The sequence below is a fragment of the Aythya ferina genome (genome assembly GCF_964211825.1).
Source record: "Aythya ferina genome assembly, chromosome: 1".
NCBI classification, from domain to species: Eukaryota; Metazoa; Chordata; class Aves; order Anseriformes; family Anatidae; genus Aythya; species Aythya ferina.
The window spans coordinates 52,521,797-52,543,004 of record NC_140296.1 but is presented as its reverse complement, the minus strand read 5'-3'; the positions used below and the strand labels follow the sequence as shown (position 1 = coordinate 52,543,004).

Here is a 21,208-nt window from a genome sequence, read left to right as displayed (position 1 = left end):
CATCTGCTTGATCTTAATCAGATGGCCCGTAACATTCTCCTACTATAATGTGCCCTGCAAGCTCCTGGTGGGTCTCTGCGCTCCCTTGCAGGGGATGTTGCATACTTGTTCTGTTTGAGTTTTGCTCATTCATGCAGGTCTCCTGCCCCCTTTGCTTGCCTTCCTACTCATAGGGATACATCAGTCTTGAGCTTGGAGGAAGTAATGTTTGAATAGTGACCAGCTCTCTTGGACCCCCCCTTTCTTCTAGGATCATAACCCATGGGATTCTTCCAAGTAGGTCCCTGAAGAGGCCCAAGTTTGAACTCCAGGAGTCCAGGGCTGCAATCCTACTTTTTGCTCTGCTTCTTCCTTTACAAGATCCTGAACCCCACCATTTCCTGGGCACTGCAGCCAAGGTTGCCTCCGACCTTCACATCTTCAACCAGACCTTCTTTGTTAGTACAAGGTCCAGCAGCACACATCTCCTTGTTGGCTTCCCCACCACCTGTGCCAAAACGTGGTCGTCAATGCACTGCAGGAACCTCCTGGACTATTTGTGTCTAGCTGTGTGATCTGCCCAGAAGATAACAGAATGGTTAGAGTCCCCCATTAGAACAAAGGCTTGTGATTGTGAGGCTACTTCCAGCTGTACGTAGAAGGCTTCATCTACATCCTCTTCCTTATCAAGTGGCCTGTAGCAAACACCCACAACAGCCATGGCAGCCTGACTGTTAATCCTTACCTGTAAACTCTCAGCTTGCTTTTCATCCATCCTTAGGCAGACCTGGATGTATTCCAGTTGCTCTCTCACATAAAGAGCAACTCAACCACCTTGCCTTCCTGGCCTGTCTTTCCTAAGAAGATTGTAGTCCTCCATGACAGCATTCCAGTCATATGAGATATCCCACCATGTCTCTGTAATTGCAATAAGATCATAGCCTTGTGACCGCATGCAAATCTCCAGTTCTTCCTGTTTATTTCCCATGATGTGTTCATTGGTATACAAGTAATGAAAACAATGAATAATGCAGTTTGTACTGCAAGTAGCTGATGCTTGCATGCATCTCTGCAAAGTACAATTGTTGTTCCACATGAGAAGAAGTGGATGTGGTTCTTCAATCATAAAAAAGAAAAACTTTTTAAACAAATCCAGATTCCATTAGGCAGGTCACTTTCAAGCTGAATTCCTAACCTCATTTCCAGTTAATTGTACACTAATTGGCATGGTTGCCATTGCAAAGCAAATGATTCTCTAAATGTAAAGGCCAAAAGCAAAAGTAATCAACAATACTGCTCCCTAAAACTATTGTCTACTAAAAGTGTCCTGAGACAATGTCCAGAGTACGCACCATTGTACATTAGGGCCTTGAAGCCCTCTTGAACTCTATAGTCTGTCCTATTATATATCAATATGTATATTCCATTTCTTTTCTAAACTGAGATTGGGTATTAAGGGCATCAGAAGCTCCTTTTCACTTTCAAAATTGCCATTATTTTCATGTGGTACAGGAACAAAACCCCTTTTAGTTTTATTATCTATGGCCACAGTTATGGGGAGTCTGAAATAAAGTATTAAAAAATAAATGAATAAATACATTTTTATCAGAGTCAAGGAGCATAAATGATAAATTATAAATAAGAAAAATAAAATTACATGGTTTTTCAGACAGTAAAGTAGAACAGATTTTCTAAAGTAAGCATCAAAAAAACCTGTGCCCTGACCATATTCTATATTGCCATAGAAAAAATCCAAAAATCTCAAAACCCTCCTTCCTTCACTTAATATTGTACTTAAGAAGATAGAACAATACTTCTCTTTTGCTGAGAAACCCTAGCACAAGCAGTTTTTACCAGTTATAGCAGGAAGCAATTTAGGTGCAAAATAGGCTTTTGTAGAGAGAATCTGCACCATAATTAATAATTGTTTAGTGTCGCTGTCCACCTAATACTGCTGGAAAAGTCTGTCTTGTTTTCTGTGCCACTGTTTTCCGCACTAAATGGATAAGAATTGATAGTACCTCCCTGTTGCATCAATGTGCATGTTTTCTCACTGTGCACTGTTTTATAAGCAAAAGGAGGAGAAAAAATAATAAAAATACAAATGTAAGTTGTGTTGTTTTTTTTTTGTTTTGTTTTGTTTTCAATTAGCTTTACACAAATTTAGACCTTAGCCATAGTTCCAGAAAGCTCTGTAAAATGTACATTATTTTCTTTTGTTAGTCACATTTAGGAAAATCAAAAGCTTTTCATTTAAGTACAAATAGTATTTTAAATCATTTGTGCTAAATGACTGGAACTCCGATTAGCCTTTAATAATGTTGGTAAACTTCCTAGTGAAAAACAAAATAAAGCAGGAAAAAAAGATTATTGAGCTTTTATTACTGGGGGGAAAAACAAACAAACAAACAAACAAAAAACCACTATGCGGTTAATGACCATCAATGACCATCCCAACATTGGGAGATGCATGTTCTCATCTTCATGCCCTCACAATCACTTTTTCCTTCTCTGTCTTCATTCTGTACACCATATAGGTCTGAGATTACACATAGTTTATTACACATAGGACATGCAATCATCTCAGAATGTTCACATAAATTTTGGTGTTTTGAATTTCAGGAAGAGAAAGGTTACCTTTGTGAACAACAAAAAGAACAAGTAACTTCATTATAATCTCAGAACTGTTGAGAGAAACTTTTCACTCAAGAGATTTGAAAACATCAGCAATCCTGAACTTTTGATATTTATTTTTGAGGTTGAAATATATCGTAAAAGGAGGAGGATGTAACTCAGAAAAGAATTTCCCATCTCATCCCTAGCTATTTCCTACTCTGCGGAAATTATGTCAATATTTTATGAATAATGGTAATACTCAAAATATTTAACATAACTTCAGCTAATAGTTAAATTAATACTATGTGATAAGCCAAATTGATTTGGCCATCTTTAGATGTGCCAAAACAAACAAACAAACAAACAAAACAGTAACAGCTTACAACAAATACAGAATAAGTTTCTCTGTCAAGTATGAATATCCTCATATGATGACACATAATTCTGCTATCATGCCTTGCCATAGATGGAATTTGTCCAAGGGTTTGTAGCATGACAGTAGTATTGTATTAATTACAGAAGTACAAGGAAAAAACAAGCAAACACATAAAAAATTAAAGGGAGAGCCAACAAATCACTGGAAAAAAAAAAATGTAATGAAGATATCAAGCTGTTCTCTACCTGCAGGAGTGTGATAATTTTAGAAGGAAAAAAAAAAAAAAAAGTGGAAAAGGCAGAAAAAAAAAAATCTATGCATTTGTAATATGTAAAACAAAACAAAACTTGTGCAACAGTCTTTCCCATTGAAAAAGAAACAAAAATAATAAATAAGCAGTTTAGGTGCAAACAGATGAAATCAAATCTAGCACAAGTGAATGTTGTATGACAAAGTGCACTCAAATTTTACTTCCCAATTACCTCAATGGGATACCTGTTACAGAACGATGCAAAGTGCAGGCTAAAATATAGCAACAAAAAAATTTTGAGTAGAGGAAATAAACAACGTTTTGAAAGTGTGTTTCAAGAGCTTGTTCCTGTTTCTGAAGAGTATATCAAACTAAGGCCCTAAGTATCTGAATGTTAAATGCTGTACACTTCAGAATTCACTTGTTCCATGAGAAAGAACTGCATTTCAGTTATGAATAAAGTCATCAGAATATATAATTCATTAAATTTATACAGCAGTTTGAACTGTTCTAAGAGGAAGAGGGATTTTAACTGTTAGGCAATTATCATAATGCTAAAGAAGGAACAAACATGTTATCAGTGATCAAAGGGAAGTGCAACTGCAAGTACCACATCTTGCATATGAATAATTTAAAAAAACAGTTATTTGTATGTATAGTTGAGAATTCAGGCAATGTGTTCCATCACCACTTCCAATATGTACTTGGCTTTCACAAAAACATATATTAATTTGCCTGTGTTGTGTCCTATTAATAAAGCTTTTTTTTTTTTTTTTTTTTTTTAAAAAAGCTGCAAAGTGTAGTTAGTATGAAAAATCACTGTCAAAATAAAATCCTACCTTACTATTTTTGTGATATTTTTGAGACAGGTAAATAGACAAATGATGGCATGGTCAAACACAGTGCTTACAACACAGTAATAATGACCACTAGTAAAGGAAAAATAGTTGCCACATTTCATGTCTTTTAAAGTAATGGCACCTATTCATTCACTTAAAGGCTATAGACATCATTTTTAGCCAAAGCCTATGCTTGGTGTGCACACGTAGTCAAAAGAAAGTAAGAAATGTTAAGATGCATAAGGAAAGAAATAGACAAAATTACTTAAGGAGGCCAAATTAACCACATTTCTGCCTCTAAATTTTTTGAGTCATCCCTAGGGAGTCTCTGACAATAGGTAAAAATAGAACGTGGTATTAGATTTAATAGCCCATAGGTCCAATCATAGAATCATAGAATCATTAAGGTTGGAAAAGACCTCCAAGATCATCTGGTCCATCACCCTACCACCAATATCACCCATTAAAACATGTCCCTAAGCACCACGTCCAACCTTTCCTTAAATACCCCCAAGGATGGTGACTCCACCACCTCCCTGGGCAACCTATTCTAATGCCTAACCACTCTTTCTGAGAAGAAATGTCTCCTCATTTCCAAACTGAACCTCCCCTGCTGTAACTTGAGGCTGTTCCCTCTAATTCTATTACCAGTTACCTGTGAGAAGAGGCTGACCCCCAGCTCCCCACAACTTCTTTTCAGGTAGCTGGAGAGAGCAATAAGGTCTCCCCTGAGCCTCCTCTTCTCCAGACTAAACAACCCCAGTTCCCTCAGCCGCTCCTCACAGGACTTGTGCTCCAGGCCCTTTGTGGCCCTTCTCTGGACACGCTCCAGGTGCCTTTCTTGTACTGAGGGGTCCAAAGCTGAACACAGCACTCAAGGTGTGGCCTCACCCAAGTTGAGTACAGGGGGACGATCACCTCCCTGGTCCTGCTGCCTACACTATTCCTGACACAAGCCAGGATGCCGTTGGCCTTCTTGGCTACCCAGGCACATTGCCAGCTCATGTTCAGGCGAGCATCAATCAGCACCCACAGATCCTTTTCCTCTGTACATCTCTCCAACCACTTTGCCCCAAGCCTCTAGCACTATATGGTGTTGTTGTAGCCAAAGTGCAGGACCCAGCACTTAGCCATTTTGAACCTCATCTGATTGTCCTCTGCCCATTGATCCAACCTGTCCAGGTCCCTCTGCAGAGCCTTCCTACCCTCTGGCACCTTGACACTTCCCCCAAACTCAGTGTCATCTGCAAACTTACTGAGGGTGCCCTCAATTCCCTCATCCATATCATCAATAAAGATATTAAAGAGGATGAGCCCCAACACTGACCGTCACCTGGGGGACACCACTTGTGACCCGTTGTTTGGTAAGGGCCCCACTGTTTTCCAAAGCTGAGCCAATAAGTGATGTTTTGCGCCTCTGTGAGAGCATATTTAAGACAGCGAAAAAAAACGCTGCGCCACACAGCAGCTGGGAGAGTGAGAGGAGTGAGGAACGGCCTTGCAGGCACCAAGGTCAGTAAAGAAGGAGGGGGAGAGGTGCTCCAGGCGCCAGAGCAGAAGTCCCCTGTGGCCTGTGGTGAGGACCATGGTGAAGCAGGATGTCCCCCTGCAGCCCATGGAGTACCACGGTGGAGCAGGGTTCCACGCTGCAACCCGTGGAGAAGACCATGGTGGAGCAGGTGGCCCTGCACTGACGGAGGCTGCCGCCTGTGGAAGACCCCTGCCGGAGCAGATTCTGGGCAAGACCTGTAGCCTGTGGAGAGGAGACCACGCAGGAGCAGGTGACCCGGCAGGAGCTGCTGCTCGTGGGGGACACAGGTTGGAGCAGTTTTCTCCTGAGGGATGGACCCCGTGGTACGGACCCATATCTGGAGCAGTTCTGGAAGAGCTGCTGCCTATGGGAAGCCCATGCTGGATCAGTTCATCAAGGACTGCATCCCGTGGGTGGGACCCCACAGCACAGGGGACGAGAGTGACCGAGAAGGAGCGGCAGAGAGGAAGTGCTGTAGACTGACCATAACCTCCATTCCCCCGTTCCCCTGCGCCGCTCGGGGGGAGGAGGTGGAAGAGGGTGGATGAGGGGGGGAAGGAGCTTTTGGTTTCTTTCCTTTGTTTCTCACTTCTCTAGCTTGTTAGTAATAAGCAATAAATCTTACTATCTTCCTATGCCGAGTCTGTTTTGCCCGTTACAATAATTACTGCGTGATTTTCTCATCCTTATCTCAACCTTTGAGCCCTTTTCACATATTTTTTCCCCATTCCTCTTTGAAGAGGGGGAGTGAGAGAGCGGCTGTGGTGGAGCTTGGCTGCCCACTCAAGTGGAACCACGACACCAGTCACCAGCTGGATTTAACTCCATTCACCACCACTCTCAGGGCCTGCCCAGCCAGCCAGTTTTTAACCCAGCAGAGAGTGTACCTGTCCAAGACATGGGCTGCCAGCTTCTCCAGGAGAATACTGTGGGAGGTCATGTCAAAGGCCTTGCTGAAGTCTAGGTAGACTACATAACAGCCCTTCCCTCATCAACCAGGCAGGTCACCTGGTCATAGAAGGGGATGAGGACTGCTCAGGCATGGGTCTTTCATGAACCCATGCTGACTGGGACTGATTTCCTACCTGTCTTGTACATGCTGTGTGATTGCACTCAAGATAATTTGTTTCATAACCTTCACTGGCACCAAGGTCAGGCTATCAGGCCAGATCCTCCTTATGAGACTTCTTATAGATGGGCATCACATTAGCAAGTCTCCAGTCATCTGGAACCTTCTCCAGTTGATTTTGATACTATGATTACTGGCTTTGGACTGCCTTCTGCTGATGACACACACAAATATATGTACTCTTACAAATCTGCACTGTACAACTTTTCCGTTTGTCATAGTTAGTCAAGGATTTTGCCAAAATTTAGGCTTCATTTACTGCCGCATGATCTTGAAAATTCTTTAATCTGATACTATTTATTTCACAAACCCATTCAGCTTTTATAGTTACTCATTTGAATGCTGGGTTTAGTCTCCCTTTGGCTTTTAGAATTTCTATCAATAACAAAAATACTATATTATTCTCATTTTGGAATAAATTTTGCTAGTTATGATCAGATAGTTTTTCCATTAGTGACATTTTTCAGCCCTTCATGGAAAAAATAAGTATTAATCCATGTATATCAGCTAGTGATACAGGGGTTCTGCAACGTAAGACGTGATCCCTTCCAGATAAGTTCAAGCACATCTTTTGCTACACCCAGAAATAGGAAACTATTAATCCTAACCAAAGTGTTTAAATTTCCAGTATAGTCAATAGAGAGGAAGGTGCCTCTGGAAATCTCTACAGGGAAATTGTCTGCCTCATATTGTCAGATATACACAGTGGTATTTTCTACTATGGCAGGATTTTCTAAAATTAGCAAGTGATTATTTCACCTGTTAATATGAGCTCCAAGGAATGGCTATTATTTTCAAACAAGTATCTCTCTGAGATTATCTTTTAAAAGAAGAAATACATTGAAATGACCAAGATCCAATTGCCTGTAATCACAGCACCAAAATATCATACTTACTTCATAACCTTAGTATTTGTACTTGCAGGCAAGATAAATCATGTTTTTAAATTACTGGGGAAGAAAGAAAAATAATTACCATTATTATCGCTGCCATATGCAACTGACTTTGCTTATCATGATTGCCTATTAAATAAGAGTGATAGCTACTGATTTCAGTACATAAGAGAATATGCACTGAACCCATTGTTGGCCTACCGTGAAGATAAATGAATGAGGAAGAGCCCATCATTTAAAAAGCTCTCCAAAACACCAGACTGTACAAGTAAGGATTTTTACAAAAGAAGGTGACTTTGTCAAACCCTTTTCATCACTGACTGGTTCACCTGAATTCATGCTAGCTCCTCTAATTGTACTTCACTGCTGGGAGTACGAACCTGTGGAGTCCAGAGCACAGATTATAGCAGTCAGGGTCCAATGGAATCAAAAGTGTTATTGATTTTTGGTAAATCCACTATTTACAGAAAAAGAAGGAGGTTTACTGTGAGCCTCTCACAAAGGAGAAATGACATATGGGCCACTGTGGCATATACTGAAAAGGTCTCTGCCATAAAGTCTGTGAACAGTTGTAACTTAACCCTAGCACAGTAGCCCAGAAAACAAACCTTACTGGGAAGAGTTCTCCTTTAAGCAACAAATTTAAGCAATGAGTTAAAAATTTGTAATTAATAGAACCTAGAAAAGAGAGACTATGTTTAAGCACCAAACATTTACATATTTTGAAGTAGATTCTTGGCTAGGGATTTTTACATGCTTGTATATCTGCCCAGTAAGAAAAGAGGAAATACTAGGAGACCCTTATTCTTTTCTGCAGGCAGGTCAAAATAGTATTTGATCTATTTTCTCATGTACACATTAAAGATGACCAGGAAGCAAATTTTAATGTATCTGTTCTTCTTTTGCTACTTGATAATATTTAGCCATTTGACAATAAATTTGTATAGTCTGATTTTCTGAGAGCTTGCTAGGTCCTCCTTGAATGAGCCCTCCCTTTACATCTCCAAATATTAACTTCACTCCTACTCTCCTGCTCAGATCCTTGAAAGTACAAAGAAAAATGTAGTGCAATTGGTGAGAAAAGGGATCATGTGCTTTGATGACAAAGAGAAAGGAACATTTCAGAAGACAATGTATTTCTTCTACCTCTTCATAGCAGAGATAGTTACTTTTTCTGTTCTAGAAGAGCAAAATATAATCAGGATGTATTTCTGAATCTGAGTTTAATTATGTACTCTAAATACCAGACTGTTCATCCTCTTCAAACTAGTCTTTCTATAATTTACCTTTTTTTTTTTTTTTTTTTTTTTTAAATGATTAGAAAAGACTACATAATCATAAAATCAGAATTGTGTCAGGAGCTCCCCAAATGTTTGGACATATCTTTTTGAGTTCCTGACTCTCTGAACTGTACCTAAGGTCTCAATCATTTCACAAAAATTAAAAACCAAACAAATAAAAATGTATCCTAAGTACATGCACTTCAGACCAACTCAGACACCTGCAAAAGCAAAAGGCTTCATTTTCCAGCAGACATTAGGTTGTTTTATGGTTTGATAATTCTGTGGTGCAACATACCCTTTGAAAAACCAGAATGTAGTAGTAGAATAAGAAGATACAGTGTACCTACTAACTATTTATTAGAATTAGAAAAGGACACATTTCTAGTTTGTGTTTTCCAACTGGCATCCTCTTGGAAAGGGCTCAGAAATATGACACAAGGTGAAATCCTTCAGATCAGGCACTTAACTGCAGATGTTTATAATGTAGATGCCAACATGTGGGCAATACACCCAAACTCATTTTATATAGTCTGAGGCTAAAGACCTACTTTTCTTATTCTGAAGCACACACTCAGATTTGGCCAAATGAACAGCTGTCTAAGCTTCATGGACTAGACCTGCATATGAGGGAAGCTTAAACACCTCAATGTGTGTGTTTGATTACAGAAATAAATCCTATCCCAGCTGCAAATAAATGTTTTATGTTATCACTGATTACATAACATTTCAGTGCATTTCACCATATTTATTGTGCGAAGTACCAGAAATAAAACCTCTGATTCTTTTCTGGATACTGATATTCACCAAATGTTAGAGGCTTTTCATTTCTGAAGGTCTTGGCACCATGACAGGCTATACAAGCAGAAGAAAATCAGACTACACTTACACTGATACACACAGCTCTAACTGTGATTGGAAGGAAGGGCCATATCCTCCAATGGCATCATGAGACAGAGAGCAATGCTGCTTTGATATCTTGTATGGTGTTTAAAGGCTGATGTGAAAGGTCATATAAACCTGAATTACCACTCATTTCCATTTCCCAACGCAGAGATCAAATTGCCACATTTCATGCTCCATATAAAACACAAATAACAAAAATGGACTTATTAGAAAGCAAGGCTACAGCAACATGGAATTTATATAGAAATATATATAGTTTCCTACACAAATAGAAGGTTACACATCATGTTGCCAGTCTTAAAACTAAATTAAAGTATATAAACCTTTATAGATTACAGGAATTATTAATTATGAAAAGTAGGACAAATATGATTTTTTTCTACAGAACTACCTGTTAAAGTTTTTGTATTGCATAATACTACTCAGATAGAGTGCTGGAATTAAGTAGATAGAACTAGGACTTATACACAAGAGGTGACACCACAATCCATTAAGCTCCCCTTATTTAATCTCTCCTTCATAAGCTTAGTATGTGATTCATCCTTTTCATATCACAAAGGACAAAAAGGTGATCTTTTGTATTTGAATCTCTAATTTACCCTCCCCATCCTCCTTTTCCAAGCAGTAAAAGCTAGAGAAGAAAGCTTTTTCTGCAGTTTCTTCATCCCTTTTATCTGAGGAAAAACAGTTATATATTGGGTCTCTAAGGTATTTGATGGTCTCTTTATCCACTGCCCCATTTCCATACTCAGAGCTACAAGAAAGGAAACTATGATATAGAAAGATAATATATTTGCAAGTTAGTAGGACTTGCAGTATGTAGGTTATAAGTTCTTCTTTCCAAGACCCTCACCAGTCTTCTGAGACAAGGACAAATAAGCTCTGAAAATGAAATGCCTTATAATGGAATTGTTCTATTCCATTTGTTTAGATCCTCACCTAAGGAGGAAACAACACAAATCCTAGCCTCTAGAGGAAAACAATACAATAAACTCTACAGTGCAGGTTTAATATCAAAGGACAACATTCCTGACAGATAAAAGACTTACCCAGTAAGATTTGCAACATATTTCTTTGTAGAGTAATTTTTAGTTCTTAATTAAGCCATAGCATCTATTCGGACGCAAAATTATATTTATTTTCTTACCATGGTAGTCACAATTTTAATAAGAAGTAGAGACAAAAGCATGCTGAAGCTGGAGGGCTAAATACAGTGTTTTATTTTAGGAGGAAGGAAAAATGACTGCCTTTGAGCTTGAATCGGGATTCCACTTATCCCAGAGAACAACCCTACTGATGGAAAAGATTCTATTTATTTGTTTATTTACTATTTCACCAATTCTGTCCTTTTGTTGTCAGTTATTTTTTTACCAATAGAGAAATAAGAACCCAGAGAGTTCACCATGAAGTTATCGGTAATGTTAGAATGGCTTGCCTATTTCAACTCAAGAAACCATTTTGGAAACTGTACTTAAAAGCAGCTGTCAAGAAGATGGAAAAACAAAATTAAAGGAGCAGTCTTTAAATGGAACTCAATGCACTAGGCAAGGAAGAGCTGATTAATATCTCTTCTCATGATTAGAAAATGAGGTAGAGAAGGGGAATGGAGAAGGTAAGGTTGCCAAGCTTGCATGCCCTCCCTGAACAGTCTCTTTTCACCAGTGCAGATAAGAGGTTGCTGGACTAGATGGGACCATGACAAGAAATGCTAGTAAAGTAGTTCTTATCATTCAGGCTTCAGATCATGGTGGAAAATTTTATTTTCTAACTGAAATACAGAATTGTCAGCAAACTTACTGGTGCTTTCAACAGAGTCAGGTTTTCATCCTGTAGTTATGGCTATCCATGATACAGATGATAACAGTATAACAAAACATACATGTAATCTTAAATGTATTACAGTTCTACAGTTGTGCAGGATCATATTGGAACTGACTGCTTTATAAGCCTTAAATTTAGTAACTCACAAATATTCAATGAACACCAACTTGCTTAGCAAGCATGCTATTCAAACTTTCTAGTGTTTCTATCTGATTAATAAACAATAAACCTTGCAGCAAGACTGATTAAGAAAAAATCTCAATTTAGTATAGATGGATGAGGGAAATTATGTTTTATTGTTTTTAAATGTTAACCCAGTTAATATCCCTAAATTATTCTCTTTGTTCTTCTGTACAATTAATGAAATGCTATACTGGTACTCACAGGTACAAGTGGCCCAGCTAACAAATTCTTACTTCCTACACTTCTCTACCATATGCAAATTTTTTGACTACATCATTTCCAATAACTGAAGTGAGAGGGAGCAGATTTTTTTTTTTTTCCTGGTGTTGACATACATTGAGCAATGACTTGAATTAACAATTACCCTTTAATGTACAGTAAATTCATACTTTCACTAGAGTTGCCTTTAATATTATATTATATTTATAGGTAAAAGAAGCTTACCTGAATTATATGTTTCAGCTTGTCAATAATTTGATTTATTACAGGATCTGTTCCTTTCACCTTTACTTCTGGATTCCCAAACTGAGCTTTGATTCCACTGCCAACCACGCGAAGAGTATAGCTATTTCAACACACAAATACACACACAAAGATGATTTAGTAAGTTATTCTGCTCTCAGAGAGTCATCTTCTAGTTCATATTAACTCAATTCTCATGGCACCAACATTGCATTTTAATGAGATGCATTAATTTTGTGCACATATTTTTAATAGAAAAGAAATATAGCAGAATATAATTACTTCATTCCACAAAGTTGTGTTATTTATTGTTGCTTTAATTTTACTGCAAACTTTAACAAGAAAAGAGTTGTTTACATTTTGAAGGAAGAAACATTTATCTCTGCATATTTTTTGTGTATGAACTGTCCTTCATTTTGGTTTTGTTAAATACAAGTGAAACCGTGATTATCTAAAAGCATGACATATCAGGTTAAAAACAAAACAAAACAAAACAAATAAATAAAACCATCCAGAGACTACACACATGGTAGGTTCAGAACTACATCTGAAGTTTTCTAGTGTTTTTGCGAATGCACATGCAACTACAATATTTATTACAGGACAATAGACAAGTTATGCATATATTATTTGACATTACATAACTGATACAAGTACAGAGAAGGACAAAATTTACTTCATAGACAGATATGTGCAAAAGAAGCAATGGAAGCCAGATATATTCTCATTCAAGAAAGAATTTACATAGTAAGTAAAGCATTGGTTCTAACATGCCAATATATCAAAACTCAAAATATAGACACTAAAATTAACCACTTTGCAGAATTCTGTGGCTTATGAAGATGCAATTCTACATTCAACTTCCTATTTTTTAGGTAATAGTCAAGTTATGCAAGAAAAAATGAATTGCTACATTATCACAAATACCCATTATGCAAATCCCCTCCATATGTTATGTTTTGTCTGCATACTCTGCAAGAGGATAGCTCTATATATCTCTATCTCAAAACTATTGTCCCAGCTGCTAAGCTGTAAGAAAAAGAAAGGAAAGACCACTATGAGGAATGGAGTACAGAAATGCCTAATTCCTGCCTACCATTACCACATATGAGCAACACAGTATATTTGAATTCAGCAGAAGCTGAGTTTTATGAAAAACATTGCAAGACCTCTAAGCTCAACAGGAAACCTTCCATATATGAAGCAACCATAGGAAGATTAGTCTGCTGCCTGAGTTTGCAGAAAGCTATGAAGTATAACTCTGAGGGGCAAGGACTGTTTGCCTTTTGGCCGTCATATATGGAAAATGCCCAAGGAGAGCACTTTAATTTTTCATTTATTTATTTGTTTATTTGTTTATTTATTATTATGGTGAAATTGAGAAAAGGAATTACCAAAAGGATGAAGGGGGCTATGAGCTGAGTTATCATTAGTGGGAATTAGCACACAGAAAAGAATACGGAAAGAAAATGAGAGGAAAACTAAAAGGGCAAGAACAAAGAAAGAAAAAAAGGAGGATGTGAAGAGGAAAAAAAAAAATAACACTTGCAAAGTATAAACATGTTTTCCCCACTTAACTGTATTTAAGAGAATGCTAAATACTGAATGCTGGTCATTAAAGCCAGGTTACCACATAGCAACATTTTTTTGTCATTGATCTTTGCTTAAATATCACCTTAAGTGAGACTGAGGATATTTCTAAGGAGGCATACAATGGTCCAGATACCATTCCTAAAGTGACATTGGCCTTGTTCATGGATATAAATTTACTCTGTCATACAAAATGACTTGTTTTCCATAGGAATCAGAGAGTAATTCGCCTTCATACAAATACATTGCTGCATGTTATATTGAGGGCAAATGTTCTATTTCTTTTGCACTCATTTTAGTATGTAAATATACCAAATTTAAATTCAATTATGTATCAAGATATTGCATCAATGATTACCTGGAATTAGTCACAAGTTAAATATCCCAGCTTTTTTCACTCTTCATTAGAGCAAATACATTGTCAGCTGTATTTAGCTAAAGTAAATACTAAAGTAATATGCCCATTACTAAAGCCCTTACTGAGTCTGTCACTAATTCACGAGCCATACTATAACTTGGAATAGATGTTAATACTGCACAATTAAGATAGCAAGGCTTAATGAGCATAATATAGTTCACTTGAACATGGTAGTTGAAATTAGATTTAAAAAAAAAAAAAAAATTCTTCATAGCAGTGTTGAATACACTGATTATATGAATGGCTTGTATTCTCCACAGTGAAGTATTTTGGTTTATTTGAGAAAGTATTGATTTGAGAAAAATTTGATTTGAGAAAATATTTAACACTGCAATTTGAGTAGAGTCAACAAATTTTCTGGTAGCTCCTAAGAAAATAGAAGAGGAGAGGAGAGGAGAGGAGAGGAGAGGAGAGGAGAGGAGAGGAGAGGAGAGGAGAGGAGAGGAGAGGAGAGGAGAGGAGAGGAGAGGAGAGGAGAGGAGAGGAGAGGAGAGGAGAGGAGAGGAGAGGAGAGGAGAGGAGAGGAGAGGAGAGGAGAGGAGAGGAGAGGAGAGGAGAGGAGAGGAGAGGAGAGGAGAGGAGAGGAGAACCTTCTTCAATGCTTTACTTTGGAAATCCATCTTTCTTAGTCATTTGTGTACATCAAAATAGATAATTCAGAATGGATTTACAAAGCTCACATCCCTTCTTCCCTCCCCTCCTTTCTTCCTTTTCCAGATGAATAGTGCAATACAAGTGCTAGGACAAGTGCTTTAACTAAGTACAGGAATTTTTCTTCATACTATAACACTATAAGAAATTCTTAAAAGGTTATGGATATCCATCCTTTACAGTGCTCTCATTTTCTGTATTGCAGCATGCAAAACCTATATTCCTCTTACTTTCTGTCCCTCTTACTTTCTGTCACTGAGTTTTTCAATTAACACCTTTCATGAAATGCTGTAAAACCAAATTATTGTACATTTGCCTATGAAATGCAGAACTATGTGAAAAAGAATACCTTTTTTTTTTTTTTTTAATTCAATTGATAATACTCATTTCTCTAGCCATGCAGAAAGAAATAAGCCATTGATTTGGCTACAATTTTATTAATTTAGCTCAGCTGGGAATTATCTGGCAATGACTCATTCAAAGCTGGCTATCATTCTATTTTCATTTATTTTCACAATGAAATCTGCACCTTTGCACAACTGGTCTTTACTGTAGGACTAACTCTCTTCCTCCATTTGAGGGCAAGGGACACTGTCTTGAGAATGAAACAGATACTAGGAGCGTCAGTTATGTTCCATAAGCTTTTCAGAACTTTCATCCTCTTATGTTCTTCTTCAGTACCAATGTATTTACTTGGGCTCAAAACTTACCTGTAGAAAGTGTAAGTTACTTCTCTCCCACTCCTTGTCATTATGTTATAGTTGTTTTTCCATATTCCCTCAAAGACAAGATTTATATCTGCTCCCTAGGCAGAGAAGTCTAGTTTTGTTGTTGTTGTTGTTTTGTTTTGTTTTGTTTTTTCTACATGATTGATTCTCCTCTCTTATGCAAGAATAAAATAAAATAAAATAAAATAAAATAAAATAAAATAAAATAAAATAAAATAAAATAAAATAAAATAAAATAAAATAAAATAAACACTCTTTTTCAAATTTATACATTTTCAATGTTTTAAACCTTGTGTGGTCCAATGGCTCTTCACTGTTTTGGGTTGGAAGCTTTAAGTCATCCTAGAAAGAGGCTCTAATTCCACTTGAATATTTTCTCAGTTCTGATGGCTAAGCCAATTCCTATACAATGTTCAGATGTTCATACCCACTGCACTGCTCACGATGTGCACAAGTCGATGGGGCCGGATGGGATCCACCCAAGGGTACTGAGGGAACTGGCAGAGGAGCTGGCCAAGCCACTGTCCATCATTTATCAACAGTCCTGGCTATCGGGGGAGGTCCCAATTGACTGGCGGCTAGCAAACGTGACGCCCATCTACAAGAAGGGCCGGAGGGCAGACCCGGGAAACTACAGGCCTGTCAGTTTGACCTCAGTGCCAGGGAAGCTCATGGAGCAGATCCTCCTGAGAGTCATCAGGCAGCACTTGAAGGGGAAGCAGGCGATCAGGCCCAGTCAGCATGGCTTTATGAAAGGCAGGTCATGCCTGACGAACCTGATCTCCTTCTATGACAAAGTGACGCGCTGGGTGGATGAGGGAAAGGCTGTGGATGTGGTCTACCTTGACTTCAGCAAGGCTTTTGACACCGTCTCCCACAGCATTCTCCTCAAGAAACTGGCTGCTCTTGGCTTGGACTGGCGCACGCTTCGTTGGGTTAGAAACTGGCTGGATAGCCGGGCCCAAAGAGTCGTGGTGAATGGAGCCAAGTCCAGTTGGAGGCCAGTCACTAGTGGCGTCCCCCAGGGCTCGGTGCTGGGGCCGGTCCTCTTTAATATCTTCATCAATGATCTGGACGAGGGCATCGAGTGCACCCTCAGTAACTTTGCAGATGACACCAAGTTAGGTGCGTGTGTCAATCTGCTTGAGGGTAGGAAAGCTCTGCAGGAGGATCTGGATAGGCTGCACCGATGGGCTGAGGTCAACTGCATGAAGTTCAACAAGGCCAAGTGCCGGGTCCTGCACCTGGGGCGCAATAACCCCAAGCAGAGCTACAGACTGGGAGAGGAATGGTTGGAAAGCTGCCAGGCAGAGAAGGACCTGGGAGTGATGGTGGATAGTCGGCTGAATATGAGCCAGCAGTGTGCTCAGGTGGCCAAGAAGGCCAACGGCATCCTGGCTTGTATCAGGAACAGCGTGACCAGCAGGGCTAGGGAGGTGATCGTCCCCCTGTACTCGGTTCTGGTGAGGCCGCACCTCGAGTACTGTGTTCAGTTTTGGGCCCCTCGCTACAAGAAGGACATCGAGGTGCTTGAGTGGGTGCAGAGAAGGGCGATGAAGCTGGTGAGGGGCCTGGAGAACAAGTCCTACGAGGAGCAGCTGAGGGAGCTGGGCTTGTTCAGCCTGGAGAAGAGGAGGCTCAGGGGCGACCTTATCGCTCTCTATGGGTACCTCAAGGGAGGCTGTAGCGAGGTGGGGGTTGGCCTGTTCTCCCACGTGCCTGGTGACAGGACGAGGGGGAATGGGCTTAAGTTGAGCCAGGGGAGTTTTAGGTTAGATGTTAGGAAGAACTTCTTCACTGAAAGGGTTGTGAGGCACTGGAACAGGCTGCCCAGGGAAGTGGTGGAGTCACCATCCTTGGAAGTCTTCAAAAGACGCTTAGATGTAGAGCTTAGGGATATGGTTTAGTGGAGGGCTGTTAGCGTTAGGTTGGAGGTTGGACTCGATGACCTTGAGGTCTCTTCCAACCTAGAAAATTCTGTGATTCTGTGATTCTGATTCTGAAAGCGGATATACAGTATGGATGGGCATGCTCTACTCTGGGAATATCCCTGTCCTTCATTCTTTTGCCTGCCCTTGCAGCTTTGTAAAGAAATTGACTTTGGTAAGCATTTTATTCTTTTACAGCATACAACATGATCCTTAAAAACATTGAGAAGATCAAGAGGCCTCGGAGCAGCAATGCTGAGACCCTCTATTAAGTGTCAACGTTTGAACTTGAGAACTGTTCAGTCACACATAACATAACATAGTTATATCAGGCTACTTTTCCTTTCTGTTGGGAAGGAAATCCATTCAGTCACTGGCCTGTCAAAGATCCTACTCACATTAGTTACCTAAGCTGTGCCCTTGCTGACTGATCTGAGGTAGGGTTTGCTCTTCCAGTTGAGAGTGGGGAAGGGATAAAAGCTGAAGCAGAGATGGCAAGTGAATTGATGCAGCAACAAGCAGCACACTAATACTTGGTAATACCACAATTTTAAGTGTGTTAGCATTGAAAAAGTAGATCTTTAGGTACTAGAAGTAACAGGCTCTGTATTGTTTGGTGTTACTTGCTCTGAACTGTTTAGCACCATTCTTTCTACGTTCTTTATATCTCTTGGCCTTTCTCTGACCCGTGGCTGGTGTGATCCATTCCATCTCTGAGAGAAGTGATTTTGTGATTCCAAACCACCTACAGGCTCCTCCTCTACAACTATATTCCTAAGCAAAGTAGAGCACCTCCACAAACAAAACCATCATAAATGCATTGTCTGCCACCAAAATAGCTCAAAACTTGCTCTGTGACAACTGATACATTTTAGCCCACCCTTCTGACATTTTTGTCCATTGCAGGCCCCATCAGACTGCAAATAACACACAAGGTTACAGGCATAGTAAACACAAAGAAAGCTTTATGTCCACGATTGATACAATCACTACTCATTTCAAATGCTTCTGATTTATCTTCAGGTCAAAAAAAAAACTTGTTTGAATGGAACAAAAATAATACAACATCATTTTTGAAGTTGGAAGCAAGAATGGTTTCCTCCAAATTTGACAATACTGTCTTTGTGTACCAGTTCACAGAATAAATGTTAAACTGAGTTTTTCACAATGCATTGCTAAATGATGGAGGTCTCAGTATAGAATACATTGGAGTAAATGAACTCATGTGATTGCATTTTTTCCTGATACTGGAAATCCTAACCCATATTAAATCTACCTTCCCTGCAAAGTGATCTGGCTTTGAGCAATTCATATTAAAACCCATACTCTAATTATTGGCTCCAATAATAACAAGGCAGGTTGACCCCCGTTTTCTTCTTCAGATTGATAATAAGGCATTGGCAAAGCCTAATGAAGCATTGTTTCATTGATTCTTACCATGAAAGTAAATTTATGAATGTCAGCCTCTTGTTTAATATATACTTTTTTGCTGATTGAAATGATATTTTTTGCATAAAAATTATAACCTTACTTATATATTGCTGTTTTATTTTCCACATATCATTGTGTTTAATTAACAAATGTCTATAAATATAACATCTTCAAACACTCTAATGTGGACTAAAAGATCTGTTCGAACTAAATGAACTATTGGGAATCTAAGCCTGGTACACAAAACTTCATCCCTGTAGACTTTCATTTGCATGCAAAACATGTTTCCATTTACTTGGCTGAAAAATATATAAATCTCAAACTCTTTGTTTGAAAGCCTTCACTCATTATAAAGTTTTAATACAGCATTAATCACTTTCTGTTTTCTTTACTCCAAATGTGCAAATAATGGAAAAAAAAAAAAAAAAAAAAAACATTTTAAGGATTCCCACAGACATAGACCAACTTGAGTAAGTGTCGGTCAAATTTGAATCCTGGGGAAAAAAAAAAAAGACAAATTTCTTGCTAGAAATAATAGACCCACCATCTGTGCTCATTTCTGTACAAGCATGGTAATGTATCATAGCACTTTAATAGGCAGACTTGGTCCCCAAATACTATTCATTTTCATCAACACAAGAAAAAAAAAAATAAAAAGCACCAATATATTTGTATTCTATAAACATGTTTTTAAATGATGAATAACAAGTTGCCCATTCTCTAAGTTCAATATTCATATAAATATGCTATTGCTCTTTATTGTATCTATGAATACAGTTTTTGATTTTTACATTTGATTGTATCAATATCTCTATTAAAAGAGAAGGTCACACTCTGTTGGCTATCACTTGGTTTTTGTAATTAGAAAAGCTAATAGAAATTATATAGATAGGAATTCTGTTCAAAATCAGCCAAAATTGTGGACAAAGTGCTTAGAAGATCTGTATCTCTATATTACTTCAACATAAATAATCTATATTATATTGTGATAACAACGAACACTGATACATTATATTTATTGTCAAAAACTAACTGACCATGATTTTCCATTCCTTTGCACTAGCTTTATGGAGTTATATCAGCATAGAATCACAAAATCACAGAATCATAAGAATAGATGCATCAGAGTATGAGATTGATGCTAAAATGGGTCTGAGCCATAAAGTTTTGATCTAGATACAAACTTCCCCAGAATTCAACAGGTAGTGCTGGCAGCATTTTCCTTCCTACATGTTGCCTGGGGAACAACCCAGAGCTGGACAACTGGACCTTCTAGGAACAGGTGCTACCAAGCTCTTTAACTCTTTCAAGACCCTAACCTAAGTTTGAAGAGTCAAGAGCTTTGATAGGTGGTAAGGATCCTGAACTCCAAGACATCTCCAATCATTCTGGAATTCTGAACTCTTTATCCCAAACTGTAAACTTTTTTTGTTTGGTTTGGTTGGATATGCTTTCCAGTTAAAACCCAAAGTTAAACACTTAAGTGAGAAGCATGGCTTTCTAGTGTGTTTGTAGAGGCACAACATCATGTCTTCAGACTCACAGCAGTATGGCATAGCCCTGCCACTTCACAACACAAGTAAAATGAGTGCACATGCTCCATAGACTTAACAATGAATCCAAGAGATATGCATGCAGTATTCATCCATTAGAGATGGAAAGCAGATATGTAAGTAAAGGGAAAGTAGGAGGGGAATATGGTTAGGATAGACTTGTTTCTAATAGACTGGCTTATAAACAGGTATATATATATTTAAATAAATAAATAAATAAATAAATAATAACCAATTGTTAAATAGAAAGCTTATGTTTTTCCTTGTTCAGCATAAGAACTGAGATGTAGTGAAGTAAATGTGCATAGTTCCAAGAAAAACATGGCATAGTCATGAGAAAGCCCAGATGAGATCTCAGGCTTAGTTTGACACTTTCTAATAATTGCACCAGTAGGACCCTCTCAACTGTGGGAAAGCTGCATCTTTAAAGTATAGGAAGATTTCAAACTGCTAAATAATTTCAAAATGTTGACAAAAGTTCATATTGTTAGAACAGAATAATAAGAATTGTGTAGACAAAGATGCTTATATAACTATGAAGATCATTCATAAGTCAAGTATTTAAAGAAACTTATTTTGACTTGTACTTGAAGATAAAGTGCAGTATTACCTGAAGAAAATTACATATAGTTGTATATATAGAA

The 21,208-nt window shown here is 38.4% G+C and overlaps 1 protein-coding gene across 5 annotated transcripts in view; it reads right to left on the bottom strand.

Annotated features, from left to right (window-relative positions):
* The window catches only part of GPC5 (glypican 5), a 775,603-nt gene that overhangs the window by 513,403 nt on the left and 240,992 nt on the right, over window positions 1–21,208 (bottom strand). For all 5 annotated transcript variants that reach the window (XR_014688693.1, XM_084506835.1, XM_084506837.1 and 2 more), the window contains exon 6: window positions 12,248–12,368. Coding sequence is in view for 4 of the 5 variants with exons in the window: in XM_084506835.1 (XP_084362961.1) it covers window positions 12,248–12,368 (121 nt within the window). In the remaining variant the exon portion in view is untranslated. The remainder of the gene's footprint in view (window positions 1–12,247; window positions 12,369–21,208) is intronic.